The 22,642-nt window shown below is 46.3% G+C and overlaps 4 protein-coding genes and 1 long non-coding RNA gene across 14 annotated transcripts; 2 read left to right on the top strand and 3 right to left on the bottom strand.

The window, feature by feature from the left end:
• The first annotated feature begins 1,067 nt into the window (after positions 1-1,067).
• On the top strand, positions 1,068-4,513 carry cln6b (CLN6 transmembrane ER protein b). 3 transcript variants are annotated; one of them, XM_035641992.2, is made up of 7 exons: positions 1,068-1,202; positions 1,458-1,578; positions 1,698-2,060; positions 2,148-2,203; positions 2,424-2,546; positions 3,629-3,756; positions 4,048-4,513. In XM_035641992.2, the coding sequence occupies exons 1-7, from the start codon at positions 1,141-1,143 to the stop codon at positions 4,110-4,112; spliced, it is 918 nt and encodes a 305-aa protein (XP_035497885.2). In that variant the 5' UTR covers positions 1,068-1,140; the 3' UTR covers positions 4,113-4,513. The 3 variants fall into 3 exon arrangements, with proteins under 3 accessions (XP_035497885.2, XP_035497882.2, XP_035497883.2); XM_035641989.2 differs by having other exon boundaries at positions 1,698-2,203; positions 4,048-4,512; XM_035641990.2 differs by having other exon boundaries at positions 1,698-2,203; positions 4,016-4,512.
• Positions 4,514-4,551: 38 nt separating this feature from the next.
• On the bottom strand, positions 4,552-10,047 carry LOC118315054 (ribonuclease inhibitor-like). Of its 4 annotated transcripts, XR_004794796.2 has the most exons (5): positions 9,962-10,022; positions 9,741-9,831; positions 9,401-9,574; positions 6,989-7,218; positions 4,552-6,103 (listed from the first exon to the last, which is right to left on the bottom strand). XR_004794796.2 is itself a non-coding variant. In XM_047333611.1 (3 exons), the coding sequence occupies exons 1-3, from the start codon at positions 9,592-9,594 to the stop codon at positions 5,345-5,347; spliced, it is 384 nt and encodes a 127-aa protein (XP_047189567.1). In that variant the 5' UTR covers positions 9,595-10,047; the 3' UTR covers positions 4,552-5,344. The 4 variants fall into 4 exon arrangements, 2 of the variants coding, with proteins under 2 accessions (XP_047189567.1, XP_035497886.1); XR_004794795.2 differs by having other exon boundaries at positions 9,401-10,047; XM_047333611.1 differs by lacking the exon at positions 6,989-7,218 and having other exon boundaries at positions 4,552-5,375; positions 5,948-6,106; positions 9,401-10,047.
• LOC118315055 (calmodulin-like protein 4) lies at positions 6,977-8,202 on the top strand. The gene is made up of 2 exons (XM_035641995.2): positions 6,977-7,234; positions 7,397-8,202. Exons 1-2 carry the CDS (start codon positions 7,087-7,089, stop codon positions 7,492-7,494), a joined length of 246 nt encoding a protein of 81 aa, XP_035497888.2. The 5' UTR covers positions 6,977-7,086; the 3' UTR covers positions 7,495-8,202.
• A 27-nt stretch (positions 10,048-10,074) lies between the features above and the next one.
• LOC118315902 lies at positions 10,075-14,759 on the bottom strand. Of its 5 annotated transcripts, XR_004794969.2 has the most exons (8): positions 14,708-14,759; positions 14,414-14,498; positions 13,791-13,858; positions 13,522-13,622; positions 12,023-12,449; positions 11,140-11,240; positions 10,983-11,035; positions 10,105-10,135 (listed from the first exon to the last, which is right to left on the bottom strand). It is a non-coding gene; the product is annotated as an uncharacterized LOC118315902 (long non-coding RNA). The 5 variants fall into 5 exon arrangements; XR_004794966.2 differs by having other exon boundaries at positions 10,075-10,135; positions 13,522-13,858; XR_004794967.2 differs by having other exon boundaries at positions 12,109-12,449; positions 13,522-13,858.
• Positions 14,760-17,958: 3,199 nt separating this feature from the next.
• On the bottom strand, positions 17,959-20,058 carry rxfp3.3b (relaxin family peptide receptor 3.3b). Its single transcript, XM_035643383.2, has one exon. It carries the CDS (start codon positions 19,809-19,811, stop codon positions 18,609-18,611), a length of 1,203 nt encoding a protein of 400 aa, XP_035499276.1. The 5' UTR covers positions 19,812-20,058; the 3' UTR covers positions 17,959-18,608.
• Between the last annotated feature and the right edge of the window lie 2,584 nt (positions 20,059-22,642).

The raw sequence follows: 22,642 nt of genomic DNA, 5'->3' as shown, positions 1-22,642 counted from the left end.
ACGTAGTTACTGTATGTAGTGAGTCAATAATAAAATGTAATTAATAATTTAATGCTTGAATGCGCATGTTGATTTGATTCAGTTGTGCTGATAATAAACAATCTTATTAATAAGATTTTCTCCAGTGACGTTTCATAAAATCCTGATATGAAGAGTTTTAAACCTGGAACCGAGTCAGTGAACCACGAGATGAATTGTTCCATAAAACATTTTAATGGGAGCAAAAATGGTGTCGTTATCAAAGACATGAAAATTTGATGGCTTGAAATTTAAGTTTATAATTATGAATAAAAAGAAAACCCAATTACAACCAAATAAATAGAACTTGAGCTGAGAAAATAAACATGATTTATGTTATGTAAAAACGTAAACATTTTAATATCGGCTGATTTTATTGCCCAACAGATATGTGAATAGCGTCCAGTGACTTCAGAAAACATGTACAGATAATAAGTAATAATATTCTGTACAATATGAAGTGTTCTTCAGTAGGTTTTACTGCAGCTGCTGCCACCAGAGAAAGACCCCCCTCCGGTGGTGAATCTCTGGTACTGCAGCGGTTTGATCAACTGCTGCTGAAGAAATATGGATTATTCTCAGAAACTTTCGTTAAAGTTAAGAGATTTCATCCAAGTTTACTCTTTTATCTCAGGTGACGGTCGGTAAACGATGAACATGACGAAAATGTTTTACATTTACATATGAAAAGTAAAATGTTAATCTGGATTGTATAAAGAAAAAAAGATCTGTGAGTATGAACACATGTTTTCATTTGTCTTCTCCCGTGACCCAGTTTCCTTTCAGGCAGAAATGAAAACTGTGATTTTACGCTGAAGCTCACCTGCAGCATGATCTTCTGACCGTGTTAATCCGAGAGCAGATTAAAGATACACGTCTAATCAAACAATGGCAGGAGTTTTATACAGATTACAGGTAATCTGCTGCAGACCAACCTGCAGGTTCACTTTGAGCAGGAAATCGCGACGCGTCGACTTCGGCGACGACGGAAAGGAACGAGGATTTACACGTGGAAGATAATTAACATAATGTTTCTGAGGTGGGGTTGACATCATCAGGGTTTGTGACTTTGCACTGATTCAGTGTCAAAAACACACCAACGACGAGGAGGAGGAAGAAGAGATGCAGCCGTCCGGCAGGAGGAGGCCGAGCTCCGCTCTGCGCGCTGCAGCTCTCACCTGCGGGTTCGTACCAATTAATGTTTCATCATCGTTAGTTCCAATTTATAATTCACTGATCCAGTGAAACATCTTTAATCCCACAATTCAGTTTCTTCAGGTGGAAAGTGAAAGTTTCACCGGACGGATTTCAGATTGTACTTATTCTCAAAATCTTGAATAGTCAAGGTTTGGAACAAAATGGCGCTGGTGGGAATGTGAAAGTCGAGGGTGACGTGACGGTGGGTTGAGACCTGCTGAGGTTCGTGTCTGTGTCTGCAGCCGCTCGCCCGGATCCACAGAGACGGAGACGCTTCTGCCGAAGCCCCGGTTCCACCTGGACCTCTGGCTCAGCTTCACCATCCAGACCTGGGTCCTGGACCTGGGCCGGCCTGTTGTCATGGTAACCATACAACAACAGGACATGTTCATGTAATGTATAAATTACATGAACAACAACGTCTACATGAATAAATGTTGTACAGTGTTAAAGAATCTGTTTGTTTGACCTTCTTCTCTCAGCTCGTCTTCCCGTCCGACTCGTTTCCTCAGAACTTCCCCGGAGCAGCAGTTTATCTCCAGGTTCTGTTCAACCTCACGTCTCCACTCATCCTCATCAAAGTTACGTCAACGTCAACTCGTCACATCGAACACGTTACCGTGGAGACGTTTCTCAGACCGCGTCATCATCAAAACGTCTGTTCTCCTGTCGCGATGCTCGAGCGCTGCCCCGGGACTCCGCCCCTCCCGGCTGTCCACCTGGGCATCGTCGCCGTCGTCATGGGAACCAGCTTGCACCTGGTGGCCGACTCCGTCACCCGGCGGCTCCTGCTGATTGGCTACCAGCTGCACCTGTCAGTCAGAGACAACCCGGTCCTGCAGGAGGTCAGACCCTCGTCCCTGGTAGGTTACTGGATCAGTCACCAGACGATGATGTCATCTCAGTGCGACGGGTGTTGTTTCGTTTCACAGGTCGACGTCTGTGAGCTTCTGTTTCACTACGACGACACCGTGGGTCACGTGATGTGGTGAGAAGACGTGAGACTGTTTTGACTGTCACATGATAAACGTACTTCGTCAACGTGCAGGTGAAGAGAAGGTTCCAGGTGATTCACCTGTCGACTGTTTGACCTTTGACCTCATGAATCCAGACGCTGGACTTTCTCGTGTCTAAATTTGTTACTGTGAAGATGTCGTGGTTGTCGTGGTCGTCAGCAGTGAGCCTTCTCTCTTCCCTCTCTTCTCCAGGTCCGTTCCTCTCTTCCTCGTCCTCTTGTTCTTCTTCAGTGGTTCTTACTGCCACAGGACCCAGGAGGAGGCGTTGCCCCCGGCGGCCTGGATGCTGCTCGCTCCCAACACCGCCTACTACTGGTCAGACTGCTGTACTGCCTCGGTCTCAGTTTGTTTCTCTACAAAACAGTTAACACAGTTATCTGTCTGTCTGTCTCTCTCTCACTGTCTGTCTGTCTGTCTCTCTCTCTCTCTCACTGTCTGTCTATCTGTCTCTCTCTCTCACTGTCTCTCTCTCTCTTTCACTGTCTGTCTGTCTGTCTCTCTCTCTCACTGTTTGTCTGTCTGTCTCTCTCTCTCTCACTGTCTGTCTATCTGTCTTTCTGTCTCACTGTCTCTCTCTCACTGTCTGTCTGTCTCTCTCTCTCTCTCTCTCACTGTCTGTCTGTCTCTCTTTCACTGTCTGTCTGTCTGTCTCTCTCTCACTGTCTGTCTCTCTCTCTCTCACACTGTCTGTCTGTCTGTCTGTCTCTCTCTCACTGTCTGTCTCTCTCTTTCACTGTCTGTCTGTCTCTCTCTTTCACTGTCTGTCTGTCTCTCTCTCACTGTCTGTCTGTCTGTCTCTCTCTCTCTCACTGTCTGTCTGTCTGTCTGTCTCTCTCTCTCTGTCACTGTCTGTCTGTCTCTCTCTCTCTCACTGTCTGTCTGTCTCTCTCTCACTGTCTGTCTGTCTGTCTCTCTCTCTCTCTCACTGTCTGTCTGTCTCTCTCTCTCTCACTGTCTGTCTGTCTGAACATGTGACTGTCATCAGCTCTCAGTTTGCAGCTGCACTGAAACTCTAGTGTGTGATGAACATTACACCTGAGGACGTGTGTGTGTGTGTGTGTGTAATAATTGATCAGGTGGTTCTCAGGTGTAACTGTCTGATCACATGACTCTGAGTCGTGACTGATGAACCGTGAAGAAATGTGTTGTCTCATGTTTCTGGTCTTTAAATACAAAGAGTCCTTCCCTCACCATCAAGTGCCACTTATTGTCACATTAATATTACTGTTGTTATTATTGATGTTGTTTCAACAGCCCCGTGTTCTGAAGTGTTGAGCCCCTGCAGCATCAAGTCCTTTTCAAATTTCACACATGGCGACTTTAAAGTAGAGCAGCAGAATCCTGATTGGTACGTTTGAGACGTTGGTGACCTCTGATGCCCCCTGTGTTCCCGACAGGTACATGATCACTGAGGGCCAGACCTTCATCCTCTTCATCTTCACCTGCTTTGCAATGGCCGCCACTGTGATGTGCCAGAGGAGGCGGGGCATGGTTCCCGACTGCAATGGCCTCTTCATGCTATACGGTAAATGGTAAAACACTGGCTGGGAACACACCTACCTACCTGTCTACCTATGTACCTACCTACCTACGTACCTGCCTGCCTACCTATGTACCTACGTACCTTTCTACCTACCTACCTACCAACTTACCTACGTACCTGCCTACCTACTTACCTAACTGCCTGCCCTGAAGGACCTTATTGCCGGGTCGTACCAGTCCTCCAACCTGACTGGACCCTTCACTGATTGTCGCTTGCTGTCGCTCTCCACCATCTCTATCAGGCCCCTGATTGGTTGACGTTCTCTGGCTCCAGTTTCTTCGCAGCCCTGCCCCTGGTGGCGGTCTGGGTGGCCTGTATGTGGAATGACGCCGTCCTGAGGAAGAAACACCCGGGGCTGATGTACGTCCCGCAGCCTCGGGCGGTTTACACCCTGCACCTCCGCCACGTCGACCAGGACACGACGGAGCTGCTCATCTGAACGTTTCACACGCTGCTGCTGCCACGAAGCTTTCAAAGGACTAATACAGTCGTAGATTTCAACTTTTCTGCCAATTACTTTTAAATGTTATTCCAATGTTGTAAGTGTTTAACGGATGTGATCACAAAATTATGTTGCAAAACAACTTAAAACATTTAAAACATTCCAGTAAAGTGTGAAGTGAAGTTTTCTCTCTGAACAACAAATAAAACGTTGTTGAAACTTTGTCTCTGTGTCTGATCCAGAGCCGTGACACAGTAAGAGATCGCAACGTGGTTGGTTGAGCAGCAGCTCTTAACTTTTAAATGTGGTGGAAAAGTGAAAGAGACGAACCTATGTTGACGTTATAAAGATTTAGTGATTATTTGTTTATGAAACCAACATATTCTTCATTTTGATATCGGCTTCACTTCCTGGACCCAGTGACTACGTCTAGTTTTATACAGTCGTCTGGTGGGAGCAACATTAGACACAATGAACTCCACATTTAGTCCGTTACATAACTAAAAAAAGACTTTCTTACAGGAATCAAATGTTTTTCTTGAATAAACTCTGAGACTGGACAGTAACAGGAGCAATAATTCTCATTCTCTGGCTGATTGAACCTTGAGACAGTCCGTCAGGAGGAGTTATCCTCTGGGGAAAACGAATGTGTGAACCAAAGTTCACAACACTGTGCCGGTCCCGCCCCCTCAGTGCTCCCAGGATCCTCCACCAGCTTCCTCTTACAGCGGCGTGGATCAGGTTCCTGAGGCGAGCGGCAGCCTTCAGATCCCAGAGGACACGGAGCCACGATGGTGAGATCATCTTCTCTCAGAGTTCACCTGCTCTTTGCTTTCCCTCCGTTCACTCACGCTGTTTCCCTCTTTGATCGCAGGAGAAGTTCCTGAGCCAGGACCAGATCAACGGTGAGACTCAAACTGTGAACAATGAGGTCGTGAGTTAGCGCTGCCTGCTCGTGTCAGTGGACCATCAGGCAGCAGAGTTTCCGTGAGTCTGCCTCCGGACAAAGCAGCGCTTGTTTCGTCTGATGTGATTAAACAGGAAGCTTCAGTGTATCAAGGAGACGAAACCTTCTCATCAGTGTTCATGGTTTGTTTCTGTGGCTCATCAGCTCCATCCTCTCCGTGTTCACATGAACGTTCTGTGTCGGCGTCTGCAACTGATACAATATTACAGTATCTGGTGATTTTCCTTTAGACAATGAATAGATTCCTCGCTCTGCTTCTCTTAGTCGTGAAACGTAAACGTCACAATGTTTCGTACGACCGACAAAGATATTTCATTTGCAGTGTGTGAGCGGAGCATCTGTCGACGAGAGGCACGTTCACAGAGACTCACATAAAAACTGATAAGATTATCGATACGACAGAACAAACAGGAAATCCTCACTTCATTGTATGTGTTAGATGGATGCTTACATTAGCATGCTAACATGGTGTATATACTGCAGCCGGCCCCCAGGGGGCGATCATGATGATTTACCAAGTTCAACACAGTTTTAGCTCAACATGCTAATTAGCTGTGAATGCAGCGCTGATGCTAACGTCGTGAGTTCTGCAGGTTTCTGGTCATAAACCAAAGATTTGGGACAAAATTCTAATGTGAACTGATGATGTTGCTAAATGAAACGTAGCATCACCAGAGTTACGATCAGAAACATTCATCCAGAGTGTGAATAATCTGAACCTTTGAGCTGCTCTTTGTTCTGCTCATCTCACAAACCGAACTAACTGTGTTGTTGTTGTCGTGGTCGTGGTCGTGGCAGAGTTCAAGGAGTGTTTCTCTCTGTACGATCGCCAGCGGAAAGGGAAGATCGAGGCCCAGGAGCTGATCACAGTGATGCGATGCCTCGGGTCGAACCCCACCCCCTCCGAGGTCCAACGACACCTGCTGAGCCACAACATAGATACAAGCACAGACATATTTATATCTATATATATAGATATGCATATATACACACACACACAATCCTCTGTATAGGTGGAACCATGTGTTCACCAGGTGCACGGTACCTGTGTGGGAGCACCGTGTCATCTGTTGTTACCATGACGACAGTAAGATAAACTCATAAAAACAACGTATGGAGGTTGAGCTGGATTTTTTAAAAATATTTTTGCGCGTCTCACTGCTCATCTCTGTGACACATTTAAGTTCGAGGGGAAATTCTGTAATGAACAGTTTCCACTCGTACAGTTTATTTTACATGTGTAAACTGTCGGCAGCTTATTGACCAGCGCCGATGTTTACATTCCTTTTTATTGCTCTGCTGTTTGAACAACTTATTTCATATTCACTATTCACATATACCTCCTCCCTCCCTCCTCAGTCTCCTCCTCCCTCAGTCTCCTCCTTCCTCCTCCCTCAGTCTCCTCCCTCCTCCTCCCTCAGTCTCCTCCTCCCTGAGTCTCCTCCTTCCTCCTCCCCCTCCTCCCTCAGTCTCCTCCCTCCTCCTCCTCCTTCAGTCTCCTCCCTCCTCCTCCTCCTTCAGTCTCCTCCTTCCTCCGTCTCCTCCCTCCTCCTCCTCCCTCAGTCTCCTCCCTCCTCCTCCTCCCTCAGTCTCCTCCTCCCTCCTCCTTCAGTCTCCTCCCTCAGTCTCCTCCCTCCTCCTTCAGTCTCCTCCCTCCTCCTCCCTCAGTCTCCTCCTCCTCCTCCCTCAGTCTCCTCCTCCCTCCTCCTTCAGTCTCCTCCCTCCTCCTTCAGTCTCCTCCCTCCTCCTCCCTCAGTCTCCTCCCTCCTCCTCCTCCTCCCTCAGTCTCCTCCCTCTGCGGTGACCTTGTTTCTCCGCCACAGATCAATAAAGCTTCATCTCATCCACTCTTCTGTCTGCAGATCGGACCGGAGACCTGGACTTCTCCACCCTCCTGAGCGTCATGCACCGGCAGCTCCAGCAGGAGGCGCCGGAGCAGGAGATCCTGGAGGCCATGAAGATGGCGGACAAGGAGCAGAAGGGCTTCGTCCTGGCATCGGAGCTGCGAGCCGCGCTCACCGGCGTGGGCGAGAAACTGACCGACCGAGAGGGTGAGAGAGTCAGAGAGCGTCAGAATCTAAAACTGTAACACGGAACCAATGACCTCTGAGGTGATCGGTGCAGCCCGGTCACATTTCATCGTGGCACGCTTGGCTCATGTGGCGTCACTTTGGAACACATGTTGACTGACAGCTGTGTGTGTCTGTTTTCAGTGGACGAGCTGCTGAGGGAGGCGGGCGTCGGGACGGACGGTCGGGTTCACTGCGAGAAGTTTGCTAAAGCGGTGACGCGCTTGTCTGTGAGGCGCTGACGCCATCGCCGATGTGACATCACTTCTGACGTCATCGCCGCTGTGACATCACTTCTGACGTCATCGCCGCTGTGACGTCACTGCTGACGTCATCGCCCCTGTGACGTCACCGCCGCTGTGACATCACTGCTGACGTCATCGCCGCTGTGACGTCACAGCTGACGTCATCGTCGCTGTGACGTCACCGAGCTGCTCGTTGAGAATGTTTCATCGTGTGGAGTGAAACAAGTCATCACTAATGTTCCACTTTAGCCATTTAACGTCATTTCTCTGAATCTATTTGTTCTATCTGTTGTTTGTTTCTAGTTTTAGTTTGAGACATATTGGATTTGTAAACTTCGTGTTCATGATGCAGATCCTACGTCTGTTTCGTGTCGGTGGTTGTGAATATTGTCTGAAATTAGCAGGACACAAGATGCGATACGCACATGGACAGCAGGGGGCAGTGTGATGGAACGTTTTGAAAACAAGCTAACAGAAGAAGGCATTAATAAACTGCACATGAACGATGTAATCACTTAAAATAAAGACGTTGACATGACGACTCCCGACAGTGACGCGTAATAATCATGAACGCCCCCTGGTGTCTGGCTGCAGTATAGGTCATTAGCCCGCCCCCTTGTGACGGCATTTCATTTAATGACTTATTTCTATAATGAAAGATTGTTAATACAAGTGAAACATGAAATAAATGTTTTAGTGTCTGTCGACCTTTGTGAGACACTTCTTCTTAACAACTTTGTCATTAGTCGTTAGCATCCGAGCTAACTGTGCTACAGCTGATGAAATCAGCCTGAGCGAGTGAGCTGAGCCTCCTATTAAAACTACGTTTTCTCCAGGTTGGAAAATATAATGAAAGAACAGAACTACAGATAGAAACAGAGCAGAAGATTTTATACGAGTTAGTGAGGAAAAGTTACAGACTGATTATATAATTATTAGAGACTTGACTTTGGAAAAATAAGTTTGTTTTATTATATGACCTGATTAGACATGCTCTGCCCCCTAGTGGTAGAAAATGACATATTGCGCATTTAAAGAGAGATAAACATGAATTTAAAGTAAAAACAGTATATTTAGTAATCTACAAAAGCAGAAGGACAAGATATGAAATGTGTCCGGACACGAGCTGACACACACGTAGTGTCTCTGGTGAGAGTCAGATTGAGAGTGGACTTCAGGTTCCTCTCTGATGAACGACATGCAAGAGTTTTTGAATCAGTGGTGTTTCACCACGTCTGTGTTCAGTGACGGAGGAGAACTCATCTCTCACTCTGTGTTTATGACCTGATTCATTCTGGTTTTCTGTTATTTTGTTGTTGTGTGTGGTTTTTTTCTCATTTCATTTGTAGAGGACGTGATGTTCTCTTGTAAATCTTAATAAACATTGTGTTTTTAAAAAAAATCTCTCTCTCCTCTCTCTCTCTCTTGTCTCTCTCTCTCTCTCCTCTCTCTCTCTCTTCTATCTCTCCTCTCTCTCTCTCTTGTCTCTCTCTCTCTCTCCTCTCTCTCTTCTCTCTCCTCTCACCAACCGGTCGAGACAGATGTTTCTCCCACAACTGAGTTTGGTTCTTTCAGAGATTTCTTCCTGTTAAAAGGGAGTTTTTTCTCTCCACAGTCATCAAGTGCTGGTCATTGTGGGAACTGTTGGGTTTTCTCTGTAATATTGTAATAATGACCTCACTATGTGAAGAGCCTTGGGACAATGTATGTTGTGATTTGATGCTATACAGATCAAATTGAATTGAACCATCAGAAGTTCCTTGTCTGTCCAGTCTGTGAAAGTGCTGCGTTGAGTTCATGAACTAGTTGAACACATCTGGTCAGATGGTCGCTACTGATGTTTAAAGACACCAGCACACCTGAGTTATTAATAACAATATAAAGTGTGAACATGGTGTCTGACCACAGAGTCTTCAGTCGACAGTCTGGACTCTCCAGAAAACCACACAGCTCCTTCACTAGTGAATCCTGCAGCTGGTTGAGGCTCAGGTCCAGTTGTCTCAGGTGGGAGGGGTTGGACTTCAGAGCTGAGACCAGAGAAGAACAGCTGATCTCTGACAACCTGCAGCTCCACAACCTGGATAAAGAATAAAACATGAGACTTTAGTAGAAAAGTTCCTGCTGGAATCATCCAGTGTGTGATCGTCTGTTCAGAGCTGCAGGTTCACAATGTGGAGAATCATATGATGGATAAAGAATAAAGGACTTTTCTCTCTTGTGCATCTCTGTGGTTTTGTCCTCACTCATGTTTCTATCAGCAGCCTTGTATGTGTGAACACAGACGACGTCTTCAATCACTGATCTGAACCATCAGAAGTTCCTCGTCTGTCCAGTCTGTGAAAGTGCTGAGTTGAGTTCATGAACTAGTTGAACACATTTGGTCAGATGGTCGCAACTGATGTATAAAGACACCAGCACACCTGAGTTATTAATAACAATATACAGTGTGAACATGGTGTCTGACCCCAGAGTCTCCAGTCGACAGTGTGGACTCTCTAGAAAACCACACAGCTCCTTCACTCCTGAATCCTGCAGCTGGTTGTAGCTCAGGTCCAGTTGTCTCAGGTGGGAGGAGTTGGACTTCAGAGCTGAGGCCAGAGAAGAACAGCTGATCTCTGACAACCTGCAGTAACTCAACCTGGATAAAGAATAAAACATGAGACTTTAGAAAATAATAAAACACGAGACTTTAGAAAACAAAGTTTCTGCTTGAAACCGTTCAGTGTTTCATCGTCTGTTCAGAGCTGAAGAAAGTTGAGAACATGGAGGTTTAGAAAAGTGAAACTCCAGATGAACTTTCATGATCCAACTCACAGACACTGAAAGTTTGTTTCATGGTCTGATAACATGACATGAACAAAATATTGAAACATGAAAACCATGAGATGAGATTTGTCTTTGTCTCCACGTTGCTCGTCCACAGTCAGTGGACCATATTCCACAGTCCCAGCTGAGGGCCGAGGGGAACCGGGCCTTGTCCCTCCAGGCCCCCCCTCTCTGGAACAACCTGGGTCGACTCGCGTTTAATCCACAATTGGCCTCTTCTGACGGTCGTGTAGTGACAGATGGCGGTAGAGAGCGACGCGTCGTAAACCACAGAAGAAGAGTGTCGTAAAGAACAGGAAGCATCATCCATGTTAGGACAGTTTGTGGCCTCTGTGTGATGAGAGACGCCTGACGAGGTCGCGTGTCCTGTTCTGAACCTCATCATGATCTGGATCGTGTCAGTTGTTACCACCAACGAGCCAAAGCTCAGCTAAGTGAGCGAGCTACATGCCAGGCGTGTTTACTAGTGGTGAGGTACATAGACGTACTAATTCAAACGATGGCGGATTGGTGCTGTTCTCGCCGGTGGAAGTTCCGGAAGCATAAACAGACTTTAACAGAATTCAGTCCTGAAACACGTGAAGCTCAAACTCCTCATCTCCCATATTCACTCTTCTTCATCCATCATACACAACTGTAGAATAGACAATAAAACTTACTGTGAATATCTGCATACAATTGTTGACAGTTCTGTTTGTCTTTTTCTCTTCATCTGAGTCCAGAAGATATTATCATTAGTACAAACAACACACGCACAATGAATTAATAGCTGAGGGCAGAATCATTATCATTACTATGGTTATTTTTATTATTTACCCTTTTTCTTCTTTTGTAGACGATTGCCACGACAACCACTAATGCTGCTATAATCAAAACGAGCACGACCCCTCCGATTAGTGCAACATCATCTGAAGTGTCTGAAACAGAAAAACATTCAGTTTACTCAGTTTTTAAAAACCAATAAAGTGACAAGTATTGTAGCGTAACATGTCGTCACAGTCGTGTAAAAAGAAAAAATATATAAGAGCTGTTTTAAAACTAACAATAATGTTATAAAAATATCGATTTTATTTTTCATGAGCTACACAATAATCAAGGCTCAGTTATAGGTGATTGGTTTGTTCCGCCCACCAGATGAGCACTTCTGTTTTCTCCTGAAAACAACACTTTTACAAAAGTACTAAGTGGTGAGAGTGTGAACCGTGTCGGGTCTGATGATTGTTTCTCTGGTTTCCTGTGACCAACTTCAGCAAAGTGAACCGTGGGAATCAGTGTCCCAGTGTGTCTGAGGATTAAACCAGGCTCCGGCTGCACCACCGGGGAGGTGGAGCGTGAGCGCGTGCGATAGGACCCGGAAGATGGTGAACTATGCCTGGGCCGGGCGAAGCAGAGGAAACTCCGGGGAAATAATCGGTAACTGAATAATGAATCGTTGGATTAATCGTTAATCGAAAAATAATCGTTTGGGACAGCTCTAGTTTTCACAAAGTGACATTAGGAATTTGTTGTATTGAGTCCACAAATTATCATAAGTCATGGAAAGATTAATGATCAACAGTTGAACTTTGGCCTTTCTGCCTCAACGCAGATCGCTTTTTACAAGCTCAATGGAAAACAAAGTAAAAACATTGCTGCACTTGTTCTACACTTTACACTGTAAAACACTTTGAGATGAATCAATCAAATTTTAAAATATTACTCAGAGATTTAAATGTGTCCGCTGCGTTTAGGTTGATGATCGACTCCTTGTAGCCTCCACCGATGGTGCTGGTGAGGCACTTGTACCTGCCCTGGTCCTGAAGCTGCAGCCCCGTCAGCTGGAGCGAGGTGTTGCCGCCGGAGACCTTGTCTCTGAACAGCGATGTCCTGCCTCTGAAGCGCTGGTTCTGGCGTGACAACTGGTCCTGGTCCTTATAGTAGGAGTGGACGAGAATGATTCCCTCCTTCAAGTGATACCAGTGGATTTCCGCTTCCCTGCCAGGCGTGAAAGTGCAGGGTAAGACGCAGCGCTCGTCTGTGTTCCACCGGCCGGTGCTTCTCTGTGTCTGTCTTGTGTTTTGTCACGTCGGGAATCGAACCGTGGGTTTGTCAGAGCTGGTTTGATTTTAAAAAAGCCAAAAGCTGCGCTGGAAAATACAAACGTGGAATGTAAATTTGCTGTAAAGCCAAAATTGTGTGAGCGGAAAGAGGCTGAAAAGTAAACAGAGAACATTTTCATCTGACCCATTTGTTGCAATAAAAAATATGAATTGAAGCTGCTTTAAAAATGACGATGTACATGTGGATGTAATCGACGTTAAGATTCTGCAAAATCCACTTCATCTGTTCATTGGTTGTGTGATTTACATGATAGAGAAGTTCAAATGAAAGTATTCATTGTGTCTCAGGAACGCGTCCGTCCAGTTCTGTAAGATTCCACTACAGTTCCTTGTTTGTCTTTCTACTTCACCACTGATTCATTTTCACTGCGCACAAGTTCTAAAATGAAATGACACCGACAACAAAACAAGCAGAATGTGGTGATTGATATCTTTTTCCCTCACTAAGTGAACGTAGGCTTTAAACCCTTGAGCAGCGTGCAGGAAATCTGTGCGAGCAACAACATCATCTAAGTGAGAACAACAATATATTTGCACACAAGTGAACAGTTTGAGAAGAAGCAGAACAAATGTGAATGCAAGAAGAAACAATTTGAGCACAAGAAGGAACTATTTGAGTGCGAGGGCAGATTTTGAAGGAAAGAATGAAGAATCTGAACGTGAAATCACTAAGTGATGCTCACAAACCGAAAGACCACGCTGTTGAATAAAGATAGTAACATGACTCCATAACACACGGGAATATATTTCTTTTGTACGTCTTTAAAACACTGAAACTCAACAGTTTATACGTTCGTATTTTATTTATGTCATTTTCAAAACTTAAACTTTTTCGGCTCCATTTGTGTTTACACGGTAGATAAAGCTTAAAATATCAATATCTGGAAATATAAGAGAAAAGAATAGAACAGGACATCTGATCTGAGGGAATGACTCTGGGGTAAGTGAGACTTTTTTCTTTTTTTTTTGACCCTGAAACAATGTTCATGTTTCCTGCTTTGACTGATGAAGATGATCCGGCCTGTACAAGGTACGTTCAAACATAATCTGTGATTCATTCTTTGACCTGAATAGTAACAACAGGACGGGCCTCACTCACCTGCACTGGTGAAAGTCCACACGTTCAGGATCAGCAGAACCAGCGGAGCCTTGACCTCCGTCATCCTGCCGTCAGAACTCTGCTGTCACTTCGGTAATCAACTGAAAAATGATTTGACTGTTTATCGAGGATCCACGGTCCAACCGGTCCGACCACATACAACAATCTGATATGACTCATTCATATCACAAATAGAACTGGTTCATTGTTTATTAAGAGTATAGCTGCGATGGGCTCAGCCCCTTCCCTCATCCAGAACCTGGTCAAACCTTATCACCCCCGCCCGTCCACCTCTGAGTCAGTGCACCATGTTCCCTCAGTCCCTCCGTCTCTGCATCTGTTGAATTGATAGGATTCAAAGGAGAAATGAGGAAACATTTAAGCGTGTTCGCATGTGAAATGTAGCCAGTTAGCGTCTGATTCAAAGCAGCGGTCATGAAGTAGTGTTGAAGTGAGACACTCTCACACACACACTCACACACACACACTCACACACACACTCACACACACACACACGCACACACACACACACACACTCTCACACACACACACACACACACACCCTCTCACACACACACACACACACACTCTCACACACACACACACACACACACACACACACTCTCACACACACACACACACACTCTCACACACACACACACACACACTCTCACACACACACACACACACACACACACACACACACACCCTCTCACACACACACACACACACTCTCACACACACACACACACACACACACACACACACACACTCTCCAGTCTGATACAACATGCCACAAAAACAACACAAAACAAATGTGAACACGTTTCCTCCCACTTTTTCATACCATACAAATGGAAACACATGAATCCACTCTTTTCCACGAACAAACCTTTTAGGAAAAGAAGAGACCGAGTCGCACCTCCAGCTGTGCATCTCTCCACATCCTGGAGACAGAACACCATGCCCACCGCTCACTGCAGGAGAAACCCCGTAGCGGCTAGCGTTAGCCTAATGCTAATTGTATTAGCATCAAAAGATTCGCCCGACAAAGCCTCTGTATGAACTCTTACACGACACTTGTTCGGTCAATCATCAACCAACGGGTTCATAAACACCAACATCATATAAAATCATGTGAAACAACACAAACAGAAACAATGAAGCTAAATGAGACGCGACTTACAGACCCAGCGTCCGCGATCACTGAAGTCCCGCCAGGAAGTGCAACACCCAAATAACACCCACTCGAAACAAACAGGTGTGTGCTGAAAACTCCGGTAGGAACCTTCTTTTAAAACCAGAACTAATTTAGTGATACTGGGGTGAGGGGCCTGGCAGTCGGGGACTGAGGAACACTTCCTCTGTGCCATGTTATAAATGAACCTATCAACAGGTTTCACCAGCCTGCCAACTCTCGTCCTTATCTTGGGAACGGTGCTCTGCACTACACCAACTGGGTCATTACCAGTGAACATCTCACTCAACGCACTCATTGGTCTCTGGCTCACACTGTCTTCAATTTCAACATCCTCCGGTCTTTCATCAACATCAGAGCATTGGGAAGATGGACTAGGGACCAAACTGCCTAAAGCCCAATTAGCGCGGCTAGCTTCAGTGGAAACTTGTCGGAGCAATTGGACTGTAGAGAGCGGCTCAGTGGAGAAGCTGCAGTGAGTGAAGACAGTTCATGTGAGTTCATCCCGTCACATGACGGCTCCTGGGATCACAAGCTGCTATTGCAGGCAAAAATTTAGCTAAAGCTAAGCCTGTGCAATGTATTGTGTAGAGTAGCCATGGATATTATACATGGTCAATGTAATATATAATAATATATAATGACGATCACTGACTTTATATACAGACGATCACTGACTGAAAAATCATTGACTGTACAGTATATAAAGACAATCAGTGACTGTATATAAAGACGATCACTGACTGTATATAAAGACGATCACTGACTGTATATAAAGACGATCACTGACTGTATATAAAGACGATCACTGACTGTATATAAAGACGATCACTGACTGTATATAAAGATGATCACTGACTGTATATAAAGACGATCACTGACTGTATATAAAGACGATCAGTGACTGTATATAAAGACGATCAGTGACTGTATATAAAGACGATCAGTGACTGTATATAAAGACGATCAGTGACTGTATATAAAGACGATCACTGACTGTATATAAAGATGATCAGTGACTGTATATAAAGACGATCACTGACTGTATATAAAGACGATCAGTGATATATACAGACGATCACTGACTGTATATAAAGACGATCAGTGATATATACAGACGATCACTGACTGTATATACAGACGATCACTGACTGTATATAAAGACGATCACTGACTGTATATACAGACGATCACTGACTGTATATACAGACGATCACTGACTGTATATACAGATGATCACTGACTGTATATACAGACGACCAGCGACTGCGTGCGTGCGTGGGATTGGTGTGTGTCTTGTCTCAGCTGTTATCTCATTTCAGGCTGCTGAACCGGTTCGGTCCGCCGAGGACTCGTTAAAGTTTTGTTATGTTGAGATGAAACGGGATTAACTTTTAAGTTTCTCTTTGGCTTCACAGAGTCTACGTCCATTTTACAAACAAACACACAAAGTGTGTAGACGTCTGTAGTTCCATCTGTCGTGTGTGTGTGTGTGTGTGTGTGTGTGTGTAAATGCAAACATGACAGAAGTAAACGGACGCCCGTCGAAGCTCCTGTTGAATGTGAACACGGTTCGTTAACGGTGACCTCATTAACCCCTGTGTGTGTGTGTGTGTGTGTGTGTGTGTCGTTTGCAGTTTAATGTGACGAGCGTCTCCAGACCAAAGTCCAGCTCTGAGTCTTTACACAAGCAGCTCCTCTCCTCTCTTCTCTTCTCTGCTCTGAGATTTTGAAAATCAACATTAATATTCTGTATATGTATTAATATATTCTCCGGATCCCTTCAGCCACCTTTAGCTCATTAGTTTTGAATCATATATACGAGTGAAAGGAAATGAGACTCTGGATTATTTCACCTTCAACTCGCTGCAGCTCGTCGCCGCTCACGTTTCTGAACTCCAGGGAAACGTGTTGTTTAGTTGTGAAGAAAAGAAAATCACTAATTCCACCAATTAATTTGGTCTCATCAGAGAAAGAAATGTTCCAGTGAAGAAAACAAACTAGTCTAGACTGTGCAGACCCAATTACATTCACCTCCCAGGTGGAAAATGTCCTAATTGGATGAAAAATACAAAACCAAAAAATCCAACGATTCCTTGTTTTGTTGTTTGACATTTTCAAACATTAACAGAGTTTTTGACAGGAAGTGATGTCGTCGGCTCTTGACCTTGACCTCAGTGGAAAAGGTCACGAGGTCAAAGGTTAAAGGAGGATTCATCCGACTCCACTGACATTAAACTACGTGGTCATGTGACAGTGGATGTTGTTGATGCACCTGTCGTGGTGAAACGACACATTTCTGAAGAAGAACTAGAAAAACTTCAGCGGCTCCATCAGCATGTTTCAGTGTTTTATGATTCATATGTTACAGTAACTTACATCTGGGTCATATTCATCCTCTTCTTCTTCTTCTTCTTCAGATTGATTTGTTTACGTTCGTTCATGACGCGTCACGTTAAATATCGCTGCTGCAATGAATTGTGGGTCTGTTTCTCCTTCCTCTCTCACAGGAAGCTCCAGTGTGTCCTCTGATGAAGGAAACGTCGAAGCTCCTTTCTTAAGCACTTAGAGAATCTGAACATCATCATGATGTGAGGAAACACTTCAGGTCACTTCAAGGTTTAGGAAACTTCCTCAGTGAACTTGACAATTCCACCGCAGCCCGACTCTGAAGTTTGAGCTTATTTGTACAAATTCTTCACTTTTTCTTGGATCATGAAAGACTCTCGTCACCAGTTCCTTTGACTTCAGGAACATTTTCTCCGGAATTCTCCAGATTACTAGGAAACTCAGCGTCGGTGAGGATCAGAGGAGGACGACTTGTTCGTCTGTGGATCTGGATCAGAACTTCTTGAAGGATTCTTCTCCTCTGTGGGACCAGGCGTTGGTTCAGATCGTCACAAAAACCTGGTGGTTTGAAACAATGAAGCAGTAAACATGTCGGAGCTGCTCTTATCTTCGCTCCTGTGAGGGAGGTTTGACTCACGAGCCAACGACTAAGACCTTCTGGTTTTTCCATTTCAAACTAAATTGAATCTTTAAACAGAGGAAGATCTTTGATGTTGAGACGTGAAGTTCTCTGCCGCCGACACAAGAATGTGACTAAAAGAAACATTTACCTTTGTCTCGTCCACTAAAACCTCCTTGTTAGGATCATCATGTAAACACTGCACTTCACTGTCTGAGCCACTGGAGCCTGAAGGCACCACACACACACACACACACACACACACTGGAAGTCGAGTCAACACAAATTGAATATTTTATTCTACAAACATTCATTGTAATGTTGCATTGGCACTTTTTTTTTGTTTATTTTTTTTACATTCACTTACTGAACGTTTACATTTCACACACCGGCCACAACAAACGTCAACAAGAGTCCGACAGACAAGAGGCGTGAAGCGGCGGCGGGTGGGGGGACCGGGACCGGGACCGGACGGTGGTTCCTCAAGCAGCGCGGGGTGAGACACCGACTCTTCACTCCGGTTATACGGAGAAAAAATAAAGAAGCAGCCAAAGAATCTTTCAGTCACACGCAGCTGTTGGATCGTTTTACGCGCAGTTTTACGCGCAGTTTTACGCGCGCTCCTCACTCCTCTCCTCACTCCTCTCCTCACTCCTCTCCCTTGTGTCTCGCTCCTTTAAATTGTGATTGTGAAAAATATAATAAAATCCCCTTTGAAGAAAAGTGACAACAATACTTAACACGTCACGTGCAGCTGCGCTGGGATGTGACGCGCGGTCTCCAAGGAACAAAAAGCGATGAGCCGAAACATGATGTTGTTCTTCGGGCACAAACTCCTGTAAAAACACTTCACGTGTGAGAAAGTTCACACAGTTTCCTCCGGCACGTTCGATTAACCGTCGCCCGGTGGTCGGGCTCTGCTCACCGCTGCAGCGCCTCCGTGTCCTGGTCCGTCAGCACCGACAGGCGGCAGTTGTCCGTCTCCACGTTGTTCAGCGGGATGACGACCTGCGTGTCGTCCGGCTCCGCTCGCACGGTGCCGGAGAACGGCCGCAGCGGGCACGTGTTGCTGCCGGCGGGCGACGAGATCCTCCAGAACAGCTCCTTCATCTTCTTGCGGAACTCGCGGCGCATCAGGCAGTAGAGCACCGGGTTCAGGCAGCTGTTGGTGTGCGCCAGGCACACGGTCACCGGGTGCACGTACGTGTGCACCGTGTAGTACGTCCGGTCCCAGTTGACCAGGTTGAACTTGACCAGGACGCCCCACAGGGTGATGGCGTGGTTCGGCATCCAGCACACGAAGAAGGAGAGGACGACGATGGTGACGGAGCGCGTGACGCGCGAGCGCCGCTTCACCTGGTTGTTGTTCATGCTGCGCAGGCGCACGAAGCGCAGCAGCAGCAGGTAGCACACGGTGACGATGAGCATGGGGAACACGAAGGCCACCAGGATCTTCTGCAGGTGGTACAGCGCCAGCCACGACTGCCCGTCCGGGAAGCCCAGCAGGCACAGCCGCTCCCCGGCCACGCTCTTCACGGTGGAGAAGATCGCGGTGGGCAGAGAGGCCGCGGTGGCGGAGACCCAGAGCCCCGCGATCACCCAGCGCACCGGGCACACCCGCCGCCGGGTCCGGTCCTTCAGCGCCGAGGCCACCGACCAGTAGCGCGTGACGCTCATGGCGGTGAGGAAGAACACGCTGGCGTACATGTTCATCACGGTGACGGACAGGATGATCTTACACATGGCGTTCCCGAACGGCCAGCTGAAGTCCAGGGCCGTGTCCACGGCCCAGAAGGGCAGCGTCAGCACGAACTGGAAGTCCGTGGCCGCCAGGTTGAGGATGAACAGGTTGATGCTGGAGCGCTTCTTCCTGCCGCGGCGCGCCTTCATCAGGAAGAGCACCAGCAGGTTCCCGACCAGCCCCGCGGCGCACACCACCGAGTACACGATGGAGATGAGGATGCGCAGCGCCGGGGAGCCGTCCGCCGGCACGTCGATGTCGTCCAGGCTGCTGAACCGGTTCGGTCCCGCGGAGGACCGGTTCCAGGAGGACGTGGTGTTGTGGCTCCACGGCTCCGCCATCCTCTCCGGTAACAGACCCGAGCCGAGTCCCACAGGGCGCATCACCTCCTGCGCTCCCGGGGAGAGGAGGCTCGTGGCGCGGGCAGGTGCGCGCGGTCCCCGCGGCTCATGTTGTGTCTCTGACGGGTCACTGTTCACTGCCGAGCCCCGCGAGCGCGCGGCTCACTTATACCCTCTGCTGGTGCCCGATGATGCGCGTGCCCGACAGGTAACTGGCGTGTTATTTAATAAGGGGAACGGCGACAGAGAGGAGAGCCGGACAGGGCCGGTCCCAGCGAGGGGCAGGTGCCGAGGGGGACCTCGGCCCCAACACCCCCCCTCCAGAAACCTGTCAATCAGAGTTTGACTTGATACAGTTTGTGTAAAGTGACTCAAGCAACATGAATATATTTATATTCTTACTTTCAAACTATTCATTGAAGTATCAACTACTTTTTTTGGGCCGTTTTAAATAAATATTTTCGCAAACATTTAAGATTTGACTGATGCTCTTTTTGAAAGTACAGATCAATATCTGTTCCTGGTGTCTTTAGGAATGTTAGTAACTAAAAATTTAAAATTACATATTAAGTTGATTGTTTTAATGATATAACTTTCTCCCATTTTATTTTTTATTTTGTCGCATTTGTGACTTTTTGTGTGTGAGTTTTGTAGTGAGAGTTTATTTTTTAGGATCATTTTGTCATTTATAATGACAATGAGTGAGGGATGATGGGAGTTGTAGTCGTTTGGATTGTTTCGGTGTCTTGGTTCAGGAGCTGGATTCTCCTCAGAGGTCAGAGGTCAAACAAACTGAGACATTGATTCACTCCAGTAAAAACTCTGAACTTCTGGGTCTCTGAGGAGTCGAACTGCCGCTAACGTTTGTTTCTCTGATCACTTCACATCAGACGTCCCGCGACTTAAATCCTTTCATTTCAACACACGAACGAACTCCCATGGCCTCCAGCTTTTCGCAGAAACATTTAAAGGTACAGCTCCATCGCGCCCACAGAGAACGTCCAGTGTGTCAGCAGACAGTCCGGACTAAGATCCAGTGTGTAATACTTAGAAGAACTTATTCACAGAAGTTTAATATATTGTCCATAACTCTGTGTTCATATATGTTAAATCTAGTTCCATGAGGTGGACCGACCTCCGTGTGAATCTCCATGTGTCTACGTCGTGTTGAATGCGGTTGTTGAACTAAATGGTTTCAGAATACGTCGCGTTCACATTGAATTTTCAGACGCTGACGGAAACCAGGAATTAAATCGGCGGTGCACCACCATAAAGTGTCCCCTGTCGGCCGCTCAGTTGGTTACAGTTTTTGCAACTTTTCCACCAGATGCCGCCGGAAAATTACACACTGGGGCTTTAAACTTCACGGTTGGTGATGTATAGGATCAACTGGAGGGAATATGAATGGCGCTTTGAATCAACACTTGATGGACAGGGACTACTTTGCGTCTATAGGGAATTTATTAAACATCTGAGTGGACAAAAATGATGTGGAGTTCCCCAAGGCTCCATTCTGGGGCCTCTTCTGTTCATGCCCCCACGGGCCCACAGATCAACGACAGTGGTCCAGTTCAAGCTGTGAGTAAATGCGTTTCACTGCAGGTGTCTGTTGCTGTCAGTCGTTCTACAAGTCTGACGGTTGAGACGGAGACGAAAACTTGAAAATAAAATGAACTGTCTTCTTCTTGTGTGTAGTTCAGGAACCTTATATTTATTTAGACCTTTATTCCACAGGAGGCCTGTTATTGAGCGGCGGCGTGGGGAGAGAACACAATGTCACAGTAAAGCGCCGTCAGTAACAAGCAGCAGCTATTACTTATTTCTAGTCTAAACTTTTATCTGTTTCACATTTTATTTGCCAAGTGAATTTTAAAACTTAACGTCTACAGTTTTCATCTCGGTGTTTTAGTCCCTGTATCGATTTCTTCTGTCCAACAAGATGCTGTTGATTATTGGACCGGTGTCATTTCACCATCAGGGGAGTTTGTAAATCCTGCATCGTGGCTCCGGAGGGTTCTTCAGACCACAGCGCTGTTCATCTGTGAGGCTGTGGATGTGCTGATTTTGATCCATCTGAAGATTCTTAACGCTCTCACAGAGTTACGAATCTGTTCAATTAAAAAGGCCTTTTCCTCAGTAAGCCGTGGATTAGCAAACCGCCTCAACACGGTGTTAATCAAAAGAAGCCGTTTTATTACGGAGGGAGACGAGAGGGAGGGAGGCACGTAAAACCAGGGAGATAAAGACAGACCATAAAAAAACGCTGTAAAGTGGAGAATGAGCTGAACAAAGGTCAAAGTGAAAGTTGTCCCAGAAAAGGAATCAGGGCCTCGATTGAGATGCAGAAGAAGAAGAACAGGAGATTAATTCCTCCTGAGTGGCCTGATGCTGAATTGGCGTAAGAGTTCGATAGCTGTGATTTTAATGATGAGCGTACTAATTTTAGAAATTGAGTCTTCAGGCTGTGAGATTAAAATGAATGACTTGAGTGAGTGTAAATCTTTTTAAAATCCTTTGGTGGGTTTAAGGAGAGAAAGAGCGGTGCGGGGGAAGTCAACAAGACATTGTGCCTGGAAACTGGAAGCTGCCTCTTTCCGTATAATCTGTGGTTTTCATGGAACAGCCGGGGGAAGGAACGTGTCCGGTTGATGGGGGCGTCAGAATTTCCTCTTTGCAGATGACGTGATTCTGTTCGCTTCAGACCGTGAAGCTTCTGAATGTCCCAGGACGGCTTGTAGGCGAATGGGCTTGGAATAAGCAGCCCCCCTCGAGTCCGAGGCCGAGGCCATGGTTCAGGTTTCGGATCAGGATCCTCGTGGACGCCTTCAAGTGCAGGTTTACTGGGAACATCCAACTGGGTGGAGACAGAGAAC

Source organism: Scophthalmus maximus, chromosome 7 (assembly GCF_022379125.1).
Source record: "Scophthalmus maximus strain ysfricsl-2021 chromosome 7, ASM2237912v1, whole genome shotgun sequence".
Lineage (NCBI taxonomy): Eukaryota > Metazoa > Chordata > Actinopteri > Pleuronectiformes > Scophthalmidae > Scophthalmus > Scophthalmus maximus.
The sequence above is the reverse complement of the archived record's forward strand: the minus strand, read 5'-3'. Positions and strand labels throughout refer to the sequence as shown.